Source organism: Symphalangus syndactylus, chromosome 12 (genome assembly GCF_028878055.3).
Source record: "Symphalangus syndactylus isolate Jambi chromosome 12, NHGRI_mSymSyn1-v2.1_pri, whole genome shotgun sequence".
Taxonomy (NCBI): domain Eukaryota; kingdom Metazoa; phylum Chordata; class Mammalia; order Primates; family Hylobatidae; genus Symphalangus; species Symphalangus syndactylus.
The window spans coordinates 89,511,452-89,525,879 of record NC_072441.2 but is presented as its reverse complement, the minus strand read 5'-3'; the positions used below and the strand labels follow the sequence as shown (position 1 = coordinate 89,525,879).

The 14,428-nt window shown below is 42.6% G+C and overlaps 1 protein-coding gene across 6 annotated transcripts in view; it reads right to left on the bottom strand.

The window, feature by feature from the left end:
* The window catches only part of SDHC (succinate dehydrogenase complex subunit C), a 54,539-nt gene extending 44,326 nt beyond the window's left edge, over positions 1–10,213 (bottom strand). For 4 of the 6 annotated variants that reach the window (XM_063627132.1, XM_063627133.1, XM_063627136.1 and 1 more), the window contains exons 1-2: positions 10,114–10,207; positions 1,451–1,507 (exon numbers count right to left, since the gene is read on the bottom strand). In XM_063627132.1, coding sequence (XP_063483202.1) covers positions 1,451–1,507; positions 10,114–10,133 — 77 coding nt within the window. In that variant the 5' untranslated portion in view covers positions 10,134–10,207. Of the gene's footprint in view, positions 1–1,450; positions 1,508–9,934; positions 9,956–10,113 lie in introns of those variants that run through there. The other 2 variants (XM_063627131.1, XM_063627135.1) reach the window with 2 other exon arrangements.
* Positions 10,214–14,428: the final 4,215 nt, after the last annotated feature.

Sequence of the window (14,428 nt, the reverse complement as noted above, 5' to 3'; positions counted from 1 at the left end):
CTCCCGGGTTCACGCCATTCTCCTGCCTCAGCCTCCCGAGTAGGTGGGACTACAGGCGCCCGCCAACACGCCCGGCTAATTTTTTTGTGTTTTTAGTAGAGACGGGGTTTCACCGTGTTAGCCAGGATGGTGTCTCGATCTCCTGACCTCGTGATCCGCCTGCCTCGGCCTCCCAAAGTGCTGGGATTACAGGCTTGAGCCACCGCGCCCGGCCAGTCTTCTTTTTTTTAAAATAGAGATGAGGGGTCTCACTCTACTGCCCAGGCTGGAGTGCGGTGGCATGATCATAGCTCACCGCAGCCTTGAACTGCTGGACTCAAGCCATCTTCCTGCCTTAGCCTCCCCATAGCTGGGACTATAGGCACACACCACCACACTCAGCTAATTTTTTATTTTTTAATTTTTTGTAGAGACTGGGTCTCTCTCTGTTGCCCAGGCTGGTCTTGAACTCCTGGCCTCAAGCGATCCTTCTGTGTAGGCCTCCTAAAGTGTTGGGATTACAAGCATGAACCACCGTGCCTAGCTGATTATATTTCTATAAAATATATTATTTGGAACAAATGAAAAATCTGAAAATCAACTGTATATCAGATAAGAGTTCATCAATGTTAAATTTCCTGAATTCGATAATTATGCTTATATAATTACACTGCATTATGTAAGACAATTTCTTTGTTCTTAGGAGAAATATTTAGAGGTAAATGGTCATGATATTCACAACTTACCCTTAAAGCATTCAGTGAAAATACTAATAATTAAATATATATTAGGCTGAACTACACTAAATCATTAATATTTCACCAGTTTTGACCTACAAAAATAAAAATTTCATATGGCATAATCTAAAATACAAAAGAGTGATAAGCAAACACAATAAAATGTTAACAGTTGGCAAATGTGGGTGAAAGATATATAGAACTTCATCCTACTATTCATATAACTTTTCTGAAAGTATAAAATATTTCCAAAATAAAAAGTTTTTAAAAAGTAACACAAAGGCAATTGTTGACATCAACAGGCTGAGAATAAATATACAGCATGAAAGTCCAGGTGCAGTGGCTCATGCCTATAATCCCAGCCGAGGAAAGGGGATCGCTTGAGCCCAGGAGTTCAAGACCTGCTAGGGCAAAATGGTGAAACCTCGTCTCTACAAAAAATACAAAAAATTAGCCAGGCATGGTGGCACACCACACGCCTGTGGTCCCAGCTACAGGAAGCTGAGGCTACAGCAAGCCCTGATCGTATCACTATACTCCAGCCTGGGCAATAGAGAGCTTGTCTCAAAAACAAACAACACACATACACACAAATGATAAATAGTCACCACAATTACTTAAGTTTCAGTCAACTGTCTACAACTGCCCACTGTCGTACATATCCATCAAATAAGTCAACAATCTATTGCTCTTCCCTAAGGAAAAAAAAATAATCTCCAGACTTAAAAACTTACTTTCTGATACAGAGCTGAGGGCTAAAGTGGGCTCGGAGGCAATGACGACCAACATGTCTGCAAGATAAGAGAATCAAAAATCAATACACATTTAGAGATCAACTTTAGTATATCAACTTCTCTATTTTTAGGGGTGAAGGGATAGATTAAAAATAAGATATAAAAACAATGACAGTATCAGTGTCCTTGATACCATTTTCTAGTTGAAAAGCTACAACTCTAAGTAACTTGAAAATAATGAGAAATATTACCTAAACATGCAAAATAAAGTTTTAATCAAACACAAATAATGCAAGATAAAAGAATAAGAATAATCAGAGTTGGTAATATTCAACAGAGAAATAGAGAAAGTGATTTTTTAAAAGCTAAGTCTTATAGGCGGTGATGTCTAAGAGACAGGGTTAACAAAACAAAACAAAAAAACAGAATAAGCCCACTGGTAACTGCAACCATATAGCTTAGCTTTAGCAGAGACCTACTATAAATGGAAGAATTTAAAAGGTCAGGCCAGGTGCAGTGGTTGACGCCTGTAATCCCAACACTTTGGGAGGCTGAGGCCAGTGGACTACTTGAGCCTAGGTGTTCAATACCGCCTGGACAACATGGTAAAACTCCATCTCTACAAAAAACACGAAAATTAGTTGGGTGTGGTAGTACACACCTATAATACGAGCTACTCTGGAGGCTGAGGTGGGAGTATCACTTGAGCCTGGGAGGCAGAAGTTGCAATGAGCCAAGATCGCACCACTGCACTCCAGACTGGGTGACAGGGCTAGACCTTGTCTCAAAAAAAAAATAAATAAATAAATAAAGGTTTAAGCGTGCAAGGGGTTTGTGAAGAGAGCATCCTAAATATTAAGCTAGGTTATTTCCGGAACTAACATCAGTCAAAACTCCAGATATCCTGAATGAATTTCAAGTCAAGAAGTCTTTCATGTAATTACAATAATGTGCAAAAAAATGGGAATAAAAAAATTTTTTACTGACCCTATGAAAGTTTTCTACTTAAAAATTGCTATTTTTGAAATGTATACATCAGTGCCAGAATTGCTTTTCAAGTCAAAAACTAAGACGTGCCTAGGCATTCTATCTAAGGAGAATTTAACTGATCCAAAGTTTACACGGTACAGGTTGAACACCCCTACTGTGGAAAATCCAAAATCTGAAACCTTCCATAACCCAAAATGTTTTAAGTGCTGACATGATGCTCAAAAGAAATGCTCACTGGAACATTTTGGATTTCAGCTTAGTGACACGCAACCAGTAAGTACAATGCAAATATTCCAAAATCTGAAAAAAATCGGAAATCCTAAATACTTCTGGTCCCAAGCTTTTCAGAAAAGGGATGTTCATCGTGTACTATGAAAAATACACGACCATTATACCCTTCAGTCACATCATTATATCAAATATTTCCAAAAGTATTTAAGAAGGTAAATAAGAGTGAATTTCTGGGACTAAAACTTAAAAATACATTGATTCTACAAAAGTTTATTGCATATCCACTACTTGCAAGGCACTAGGATACAAGATCTCATACAGATCTAATGATCTCCTAAAAAAGCTCATGATGTCCCTCACACCACTGACATTAGATGCACAAACTTTTCAAAAGCTGTATGCTTCATATTAGTACACTAGAAGGGCCCACTATTTGAAGGAAAAAAAATCTAACCAACACTTCCTTCTTCAGCTCTTCCCTCTTTCCAGCTTTGAAGGCAAGAGGTGAATACAGACATTGTATACCCAAGGCTCCCAGAAAGAAGTGGGAACAAATCTCTTTTAATCAATTGAATTGTGACTCTGAAGTTGCAGGGCACGCATTCCTCACACCAGGCTAGGCCCAGTCACTCAGTTACCCGGCAAGAGTTTGCAGATGTGGGTTGGAATCTATGGCGTGCCCTCTCTGTCTAGCGCTATTGTTTCCCAGACAAATATCAATGTAAACTTTCTACAAGGCCCTCACAGAAACTAGCTGCAAAAATGCCATAACCTTATTTGAAATATGACAAAAGTAATTATCTGTCCTTCCCTTTCATGTGAAAACAGGAACTTTGTATTTCTAATTGACAAGCCAGAACTTACAATTTCTAGTTATTGTTGCCCCTTCTAAATGCATTAACATGTCTCCCCAAAATGTAATCATTGCTCAAATCATTTTTGAAACTCTTCTCTGGATTGGGGCAGCAATGGTAATGTAAAAATAACATTGGGAAGTAAAAAATCAAGACTGAAGTCTTAGACTAAGTTGTATAACTTGAGTGAGTCATTGAGCTTCAGCGTTTTCAATTATAAAATGGGATTGGTAATACCTACCTTATTGGTTGCTGAGGGGACTGCACAAGAAAACATACAGGAAAGCATTGTCTAAACTACAATACACCACATATATATGTAAGATATTATCACTGGTCTCTCCAAGGTCTTTAGAATTTGCATCACATTCTTTTTAAAACCCTCAGTGGTGACAAAAATACTCAACCACTGAAAATAAATTTGATTTCTGGAAAAAAAAAGTTATTCAAACCCAAGTCTATGTGATCAAACTGAATACCATTTTTAGTCTAAAACAAGATGTGACTATAATTTATCTTATTATAGTCATATATTATATGACTGTAATACAATGAGTTTCTAAACTTGATCTGATGGTATACCAAAAAGTTTCATAAATGTCTAGGTAACAGCAACAATAAAATAGATATATAACTTTGAATGACATGATGAATAATAATTTGTATACAAAAGTTCTGGTTAATGATTATTACCACCCAACTACCAAACTATAACCTAAGTCATCCTTGATTTCTTTTCTTTCACCACCCCTTCCCATATGTATGCATGGCGTCACCCAATCCTACCATTAACAGCTAGGAAAATTCATTCCAATCCATTGCTATAGTCTATATCCTCTTCATCTCTCACTAGGACTGTAACAAGAGCTCCTGAACTGATCTCCCTCACACCAATCTCTTACATACCATTCAATAACACCAACACTAATTTACTGAAAAATAAATAAAATAACATGGTTTCATCATTCTTCTGCCTAAAAGTCTTTAACAATTTCCCAGTGCTTACAGTATAAGATCCAAACTGTGGGCAAACAACGCACTTCACAACGTGGCCAACTCTCTGGACCTAACCTCCCACAAATTCCTTTCAATCCACTGTAATTCTGCCACACTGAACATTACATTATGTCCAGATACAGGAAACCCTCTTTTGACCACATGCCTTTGCTCATGCTGTTCTCTGAATAGAGCCTCCCTCAGAGCCTGTTAAACTCATTCTTCAAAACTCAATTCCTAAGGGCAGGCGTGGTAGCTCATGCCTGTAATCCCAGCACTATGGGAGGCCAAGGTGGGTGGGTCACTTGAGGTCAGGAGGTCGAGACAAGCCTGGCCAACATGGTGAAACTCCACCTCTACTAAAAATATAAAAATTAGCCAGGCATACTGGCATGGCCCTGTAATGCCAGCTACCCGGGTGGTTGAGGTAGGAGAATCACTTGAACCCAGGAGGCAGAGGTTGCAGTGAGCCAAGATCACACCACTGCACTCCACCCTGGGCGACAGAGCAAGACTCAGTCTCAAAAAAAAAACCAAAACCAAAAAAAAAAAAAAACAACCAATTCCTGGATAGCAAGATCACTTCTTTAGCCTTACTTGCTATATCTGCCTTGTTCTCACACTTGTTCATGTCTATCAATATTTCTTATGTGGTTTAATAATTAATCTATTTATCTCCCTGCTAGACTTTGAGCTCAAGGATAGGACTCAAAATATTTTGGATCCATAGTACCACAGTACTTTATTTATTTATTTTTTTAAAACAGAGTTTCGCTCTTGTTGCCCAGGCTGGAGTGCAATGGCGCAATCTCAGCTCACAGCAACCTCCACCTCCCGAGTTCAAGCGATTCTCCTGCCTCAGCCTTCCAAGTAGCTGGGATTACAGGCATGTGCCACCAAACCCAGCTAATTTTGTTTTTGTTTTTTGTTTGTTTGTTTTTGAAATGGAGTTCTGCTCTTGTCGCCCAGGCTGGAGTGCAACAGCACGATCTTGGCTCACTGCAACCTCCGCCTCCCAGGTTCAAGCGATTCTCCTGCCTCGGCCTCCCAAGTAGCTGGGATTACCAGAACCCACAGGCACCCACAACCACGCCCAGCAAATTTTTGTATTTTTAGTAGAGACAAGGTTTCTCCATGTTGGCCAGGCTGGTCTTGAACTCCTGACCTCAGGTGATCCTCCCGCCTCGGCCTCCCAAAGTGCTGGGATTACAGGCATGAGCCACTGCACCCGGCCTTGGATCCATAGTACCTATAATAATGTCTGACACAAAGAAGCTTAAAAAAAATAAAAATAAAAAAATAAAAAGGTTTGTGAATGAATATGCTTATTTTAAAAAGCAGTTTCATAAACTGAGAGTTAAACCTTAATATTTACGGGCATTTCACATACGGCATTTAATACAATGAGTACTGGCCAGATAGTTAATGACTCTTGGTGACTTTGTGTTTATGGAGCATGAACATTATTAGACAGAAGCCTAGCTGTCCTTAGCTTAGTTCTCTAACTCCCTGGCCTTGGCAAGTCATTCCTTGACTGAGTGCCAATGGTTTGTGTTACTTGGCTGGTTGTTCATCTCTAGCTGGTCCCTGAACTGTTTAGAGAATATACAAAATAGACAACATATATTCAAAAGCCATGACAATACAATACTCTGATAACTAATAATTCTTAATTAGCCAAGCATAAACATATTTATATGTGGGGGAGGGGGAAGGGGAAGAAGTTGGTCAAAGGATACAAAATTTCAGTTAGAAGGGAGGAATAAGGTCAAGAGAGCTATTGTATAACACAGTACAATTGTTTTTTTTTTTTTTTTTTGAGATGGAGTCTTGCTCTGTGGCCCAGGCTGGAGTGCAGTGACATGATCTCAGCTCACTGCAACCTCCGCCTCCCAGGTTCAAACAATTCTCCTGCCTTAGCCTCCCGAGTAGCTGGGACTACAGGCTCGCACCACCACACCCGGCTAATTTTTGTATTTTTAGTAGAGATGGGGTTTCACCATGTTGGCCAGGATGGTCTTGATCTCCTGACCCTGTGATCTGACAGCCTCGGCCTCCCAAAGTGCTGGGATTACAGGCATGAGCCACCGCGCCCGGCCACAATTGTTATTATTATGTTATTATGTTGTTACTATTATGTTAACTATAGTTAATAAGGCATTGGCCGGGCGCGGTGACTCACGCCTGGCTCGGTGGCTCATGCCTGGCTCAGGTGGATCACCTGAGGTCAGAAGTTCAAGACCAGCCTGACCAACATGGTGAAACCCCATCTCTACTAAAAATACAAAATTAGCCGGGCTTGGTGGCATGCGCCTGTAGTCCTAGCTACTTGGGAGGCTGAGCCAGGAGAATGGCTTGAACCCGGGAGGCAGAGATTACAGTGAGCTGAGATCGTGCCACTGCACTCCAGCCTGGGTGACAGAGCGAGACTCTGTCCCAAAAAAAAAAAAAACAAAAACAAAACTACACACAAACACACACACAAAACCAAGGCATTGTATACTTGAAAATCACTAAGAATTGATTTCAAGTGTTCCCCCACAAAGATGTAATGCATATGTCAATAGCTCCACAATGTACACATATTTCAAAACATCGTGTTGTATACCATATATACAATTTTTATTTGCCAATTAAAATAAGTAAATAAATTTTTTTTTTAAGTTTAACCAAAAATAAAAATAAAGGCTGAGCGTGGTGGCTCATGCCTGTAATCCCAGCACTTTGGGAGGCCGAGGCGGGTGGATCATGAGGTCAGGAATTCAAGACCAGCCTGGCCAAGATGGTGAAACCTCGTTTCTACTAAAAATACAAAAATTAGCCAGGCTTGGTGGCAGACACCTGTAATCCCATCTACTCAGAAGGCTGAGGCAGGAGAAACGCTTGAACCCGGGCCAGGGCGATTGCAGTGAGCCAAGATCGTGCCACTGCACTCCAGCCTGGGTGACAGACCGAGACTCCGTTTCAAAAAAAAAAAAAAAAAAGAAAAAAAACAACAAAAAAGAGACCCCAAAAAAATGAACAAAAAGAAAAGTTTAACCAGTATTTCTCTTAAGTGGGCCCAAGTTATTGCCGTTTGCCACACAAATGAGGAAACCAAAATCATGGAATCAATGACCTTGACTTGTCCAAAATAAATGTAGAACCAGAAATCAGCTCCTAGGATTTCTCAGAAGGTATTTTCCTTTGAGGTTAAATCAGCAAATTATAAACAGTTCCAAATCCCTCTAGTGAAATGGAATTAGACTGGGAACTTCTATCAAAAAAAAAAAAATTTAATTCCTCATTTCTCCTCCTAAAAAAGCCCTTATGAGAAATGGAGGTATCCTTTCCATGAGAGCTTCAGATTACCACTAATGAAAAATATACCTTTCTTGGCATTGAATCCTAGTGTGGACTGTGGGGAAAAGAAAGAGAGATCAGATTGTCAATGTGTCTGTACAGAAAGTAGACATAAGAGACTCCATTTTAATCTGTAACCCTACCCCCAACCCTGTGCTCCCTGAGACATGTGCTGTGTCAACTCAGGGTTAAATGGATTAAGGGCTGTGCAAGATGTGCTTTGTTAAACAAATACTTGAAGGCAGCATGCTCATTAAGAGTCATCACCACTCCCTAATCTCAAGTACCCAGGGACACAAAACACTGCGGAAGGCGCAAGGACCTCTGCCTAGGAAAGCCAGGTATTGTCCAAGGTTTCTCCCCATGTCTGAAATATGTCGTGGGAAGGGAAAGACCTGACCGTCCCCCAGCCCGACACCCGTAAAGGGTCTGTGCTGAGGAGGATTAGTAAAAGAGGAAGGAACAACTCTTTGCAGTTGAGACAAGAGGAAGGAATCTGTCTCCTGCTCGACTCTGGGCAATGGAATGTCTCGGTGTAAAACCCGATTGTATATTCCATCTACTGAGATAGGGGAAAACCGCCTTAGGGCTGGAGGTGGGACATGCGGGCAGCAATACTGCTCTTCAAGGCATTGAGATGTTTATGTGTATACATATCTAAAGCACAGCACTTAATTCTTTACCTTGTTTATGATGCAGAGACCTTTGTTCACGTGTTTACCTGCTGACCTTCTCTCCACTATTATCCTATGACCCTGCCACATCCCCCTCTCCGAGAAACACCCAATAATGATCAACAAATACTAAGGGAACTCAGAGGCTGGCAGGGATCCTCTGTATGCTGAACGCCGGTCCCCTGGGCCCCCTTTTTTCTTTCTCTATACTTTGTCTCTTTCTTTTCCAAGTCTCTCATTCCGCCTAATGAGAAACACCCACAGGTGTGAAGGGGCGACCCATCCCTTCAGTGGACAGCGCTGCACAACTCAAAATGATACTGTATGGATACACTTAATGAGCATGATTATCCTCAGCTTCTAAATACTAATCCCAAAACTCCTAAAATGAACTGTTTGGAACCAATATGATCATTTCAAACTAAATGTTAATTTTACCAAAAGCCCCTAACGTCGATACCAAAATATATCGGAGAATTCAAAAGCATTCAATTATGGTCAAACCATCTGGAATAAAGAAGGCAACACTGGCAAGACAAGCCTTGGCATACCTTAGAAGATACATATGGAGATGAAAAACAGGGAAAAAATGAAGGATTAAGATAACCCTGATTTCAACTCCAAGAGGAATCATTTTGTCACAGAAAAACTAAACAAAGTCCCTCTATTTTTAAACTGGGTGACTGAAGTGGAAAGAGAAATGAGAACACATTTGAGGAAATCAGGGATTGAAATCTCAACAGCATTGAAGCTAACTTTCCATAACAATTTCCAAAAATAAGGCTGGCACAAAACTATGCTGGGATTTGTACCAGGCGTGTCTAAAGGCGCTAGTCGCTGCGACTAGAGAGGCTGAATAGAGAATGAGACCTAGACAGCAGAAAGTTCAGAATGAAAGAAAATCTAGGGTATTTCTCTGGACAACTAATTCACATTTTAGAGAGAAACTGGGACACTCACTCTCCCTCCCAAGTAAAAAGATGAACTAAAAATGAATTCCCGGGGCTGCTTTGGGGCAGCAGAGGTCCGCCCTGGGTGCTAATGCTAATCGCCACCCCAATTGGGGTCCAGGCCTTCTACACCCTTTGCCAGCAGCCCGCTGGGAACCCAGACAGCGCCCACTCACGGCGGGAGCAGCTAGTGTTTGAAGACATTCGAAGCAAAGGCAAAATACACCAAGATCTCTCTCTCCGAAGCTAAGTGTCTAAATACGCTCTCGAAATCGTAGGACCCATGGGTAGCTGACCTTGAAGTTATTTTCTCAGAGCTCGGCTCTGGGTGCAGGCCCGAGAGCAATTTGCGTTAGAAGTACTAGAGGAGGTAGGGAAAATAGAAGGGGCGAGAGCCGAGCGCCCCTCGATACGAAGTCAGTGACCCCGAAGCCCTACGGAGCGCACCGGAGCGGCTGGTGGGGACGGGAAAGGGGTCTCTAGGATCCCCGAGCGCTTGGCCTCCACACCCATGGGTCCTTTCCTTGCCCAGGCACAGGATAAACAGTTATCAGCAAAACGTGAGGGGCCAGTTCAGGTCTCCGGAGGGCCGCGGACACCAACTCCCAGTCCCACACTAAAGTCACCTCAGCAACAGCGCAGCCATCTTGGGTTCCGGTCTGGACGGAAGTGACGCCAGGCGGCTCCGCCACCTGAGGGCGGAGGCGCGCGGGCTGGGGGTCGGGGTTGGGGGGGGTGTCATGTGACGAGAGTCTCTTTAAAAGGCCCTGGAGCTTCTCCGCTGAGCTGTGCCCAGCTGGTTTGCTGGTTGTTTTGTGGTTTTTTAGTCTCCTCCTCCGCCTCCTGCAGCTGACTTCTACCGGAATTTGCCAGGATTTCGACCGAAACGCCGCTGGCTTAAAATCTGCAGTCTACGTTCCACCTGCGTACATATTCATTTTGTATCACACTCCCAAACAGCAAAGGCGGACTTGTTTAGATTCTTCCTTAAGGACTTCGCAGTCTGTTGCGTTCCCCCTGCCTCCTACGTCGGCCTAAAAACGTCGTGGTTGGCCGGTTGAGACACCGAAGAAAAAAAGATACTTTGAGCTCCCTCCCGTTCTAATACGAAGCTTTAACCAGACAGATATATAAATTGTGACCTAAGTTGGGGAGTGTGTAGAGGGGCCTCGAGAAGACCTTGCGGACCACCATTCCCGAAAACGAGGAGCCTCATCTAACCACCTCGATTAGACCCCACAATTCCTGGGTTTGAGCTGCCACATGAACCAGGCGCCCACTAGCAGAGGACAATGCTCCCTTGTTCCTTGTTTCAGCGCTATGTGGGTGACACCCACAGCTAGAAGAACCCGGAGTGAGGGGGAGAACACGCTTTGATTTATTTATTTATATATGTATATTTTTTAAATTATGTAAAGCTGTATGTGTATATATATATATATACACATATATATACACATACAGTTTTAAGGAACCCAAGCACAGGAATCAACTGCCGAGCACTCAAGACTGAAGAAAGAAGAAGAGCAAATGATAAAGGAAGGGAACAGAGCACAAAAGTTCTTGACTCTTGTGGGGAGTAGGGTGGTGAGGAGTAAAAGGGACAGCCTAGTGCAACTCCTATTTCTACAAAAAAAAATACTCAATTATATTAATATTCAGATCTTATGTATATTTAGCATCCCTGCACTTCAGGATTTAAATAGCACAAATCCACTTATTTCTGCATCAGATGAATAATACTACTTTGCATTTCTATAATGCTTGACAAAGAAAAAACATTCGTACGCTTTAGTATTGGAAGAGGCTCTCTAATCCAATCTACTGTCTATGCAGGGATCTCCTCTGCAGCACCCCTAACAGCTGATCTTCAAGACTCTATCCCCCCACATTCAATGATGGGTACCTCAAGCAACAAGTTTTATTTAATGAACAACTTATTCGTTAGAAAGTTATTATATTTAAATACAATTTTGTGCTATCAAAATTCCAGTCATTGACTTGGCTTTCTGGAGCTTCACATTAACAAACCCAAGGAATGCCTCTTTCACTCAGATCTTTTTTGTTTTTTTTCTTTTTTTTTTATTTTGAGACGTAGTCTCTCTGTTGCCCAGGTTGGAGTGCAATGGCGCTATCTCAGCTCACTGCAGCCTCTGCCTCCCAGGTTCAAGCGATTCTCCTGCCTCAGCCTCCCCTCGAGTAGCTGGGATTACAGGCGTCCACCACCATGCCCGGCTAATTTTCTGTATTTTTAGTAGAGATGGGATTTCACCATGTTGGCTAGGCTGGTCTCGAACTCTTTTTTTTTTTTTTTTTTTTTTTTTTTGAGACGGAGTCTCGCTCTGTCACCCAGGCTGGAGTGCAGTGGCGCGATCTCGGCTCACTGCAAGCTCCGCCTCCCAGGTTCACGCCATTCTCCTGCCTCAGCCTCTCCGAGTAGTTGGGACTACAGGCGCCCGCCACCACGCCCGGCTAATTTTTTGTATTTTTAGTAGAGACGGAGTTTCACCGTGGTCTCGATCTCCTGACCTCGTGATCCGCCCGCCTCGGCCTCCCAAAGTGCTGGGATTACAAGCGTGAGCCACCGCGCCCGGCCTCGAACTCTTGACCTCAAGTGATCCACCGGCCTCGGCCTCCCAAACTGCTGGGATTATAGGTGCGAGCTACCACTCCCAGCCCACTCAGCTCTTTAGATATTAGTAATTTCACTTAGCATGTAGTTATGGACTTTTTGTCAGTCCATGAAAAGTTCTGTAGGGGGTTCAAAGATACAGATGTTTGTATTGTCCCCAAGAAGGTTATAGCCTTAGCAGGATCAATAAAGAAATGCAACAAAGAAAGCAGCAACAACCCTTTGAAAAGGGTGTAGATAAAAGGGGTGGTTAGATAAAGAGAAAATGATTACTTACAGTTGGGAGGTGGAGTTAGGTGGAAATTTTGGAGGGGAGAGTTTTGGGTTTGTTTTTTTTTTTTTTACTTTGAATTGCTGTTTTATAGAAATGTTGACTACAACACCCTGTAAACATTTGTCAATGATGATGGTTTTGCCTATGGACTTCATAAGCAATCCCATACTTAGAATTCCACAACCCAAATCTAATACTAATGACCAAACCCACCAGGGCTGTGGTGTGATGAGATGCCAGGAAGGTACCAGGACACTGTCCTTCACCTGGGTGAGCCTGCAGTGGTCTCATAGCAGGAATAACAACGACCATCCCACTTAAATTAACCTCTAGAGGTCAGGCACGGTGACTCACACCTGTAATCCCAGTACTTAGGGAAGCCAAGGCAGGAGGATCACTTGAGTATAGGAGTTCAAGATCAACCTGAGCAACATAGCGAGATCCTCATCTCTACAAAAAATTGAAAAATTAGCTGAGTATGGTGGTGCCTGGCTGTGGCTCAGCTAATCTGGAGGCTGAAGCGGGAGGATCGCTTGAGCCTGGGAGGTTGAGTCTGCAGTGAGCTATCATTGCACCACTGCACTATAGCCTGGACCACAGAGTAAGACCTTGTCTCCGGAAAAAAAAAAAAAAATTTTAAACTAGCCCAGTGTGCTGGCATGCGCCTGTAGTTCCCAGCTACTTGGAAAGCTGAGGTAGGACAATTGCTTGAGCCTCAGAGGTCAAGGCTGCAGTGAGCCATGATCATGCCACTGCATTCCAGCCTGGGCAACAGAACGAGACTGCCTCAACAAACAAAAAAACCTCAGCTCTGGTTATGTAGACATCCCCATTGCTAACTCCACCCCAACACCTTCAGATTCTCATGATGTACCAAACTGAATTCACCTTTTTTCACCTGTCATTTAAGGCCTTTCACAAACTGGTTTCAACTTTCCTGTCCAGTCTCATTTCTGACTATGCCACTTCAAGTTTCCCCAAATCAAGTCAAAGTGGATGGCACAAGATCTGCCCTGAATATATCCAACACTTCAGAAACCTACATCTCATATACATACGCGCACACACACACACACACACACACACACTCTCTCTCTCTCTCTGTCTCTCTGTCTCACCTCTTTGTCCTTGCTTTTGCTGTTCTATCTTCTGGTAACCCTCCCTATCTCCCTTTCCAAAATGACAGTCATCCTTCAAGGCTGATTCATATCTAACATTGCCTCCTAGACACAACTATTCTTTCCTCTGAACTATTTATTTGTTTGATTATTTATTTATTTATTTTTGAGACAGAGTTTCATTCTGTAGCCCAGGGTGGAAAGCAGTGGCGCAATCATCGCTCGCTGCAGCCTTGATTTCCCAGGTTCAAGCGATCTTCCTGCCTCAGCCTCCCAAGTAGCTGGGACTACAAGCATGTGACAACAAGCCTAGCTGATTTTTAAAAAAAATTTTAGTAGAGGCGAGGTCTCGCTATGTTGCCCAGACAGGTCTCGAACTCCTAAACTCAAGCAATCCTCCTGCATAGCCTACAAAAGTGCTGAGATTACAGGTGTCAGCCACTATGCCTGACATAAACTTCATTTATTAAATAAAGTTTATTTTGTCTTTAATCTCTCATATGACTTACTCAGTCTTCCTGATGTTGCAGCTGTGTGCGCCCCTCATTTGTACTCCCAGCGTTTTGTTCATTACTAAAGGAAGTATCATGGCTTATTATACTTGATTGTTGATGGGTTTGTCCTCTGATCCTCCCACCTCCACCTCCCCAAACCAAATTTTCAACTCCTTGCGGGAAGGACTTAATTTTTATTCCTCTCTCTATTACCTGCATTCTCATACTTTACATATTGCTGGCACTTAATACAATTTTGTAACCTTGAAATAAATTGAAATGGACTTAAACAGTAGCATGAGGCATTGAAGGACTTCTTGACAAACAGGGAAAAGTCAGGGGCTTCTTGCCTGGAAATAGTCCAGTGGAGAAAAACTTCTGTCTGGGAAGAATCGCACAGGATGAAGGGAGGTGCGGGGAAAA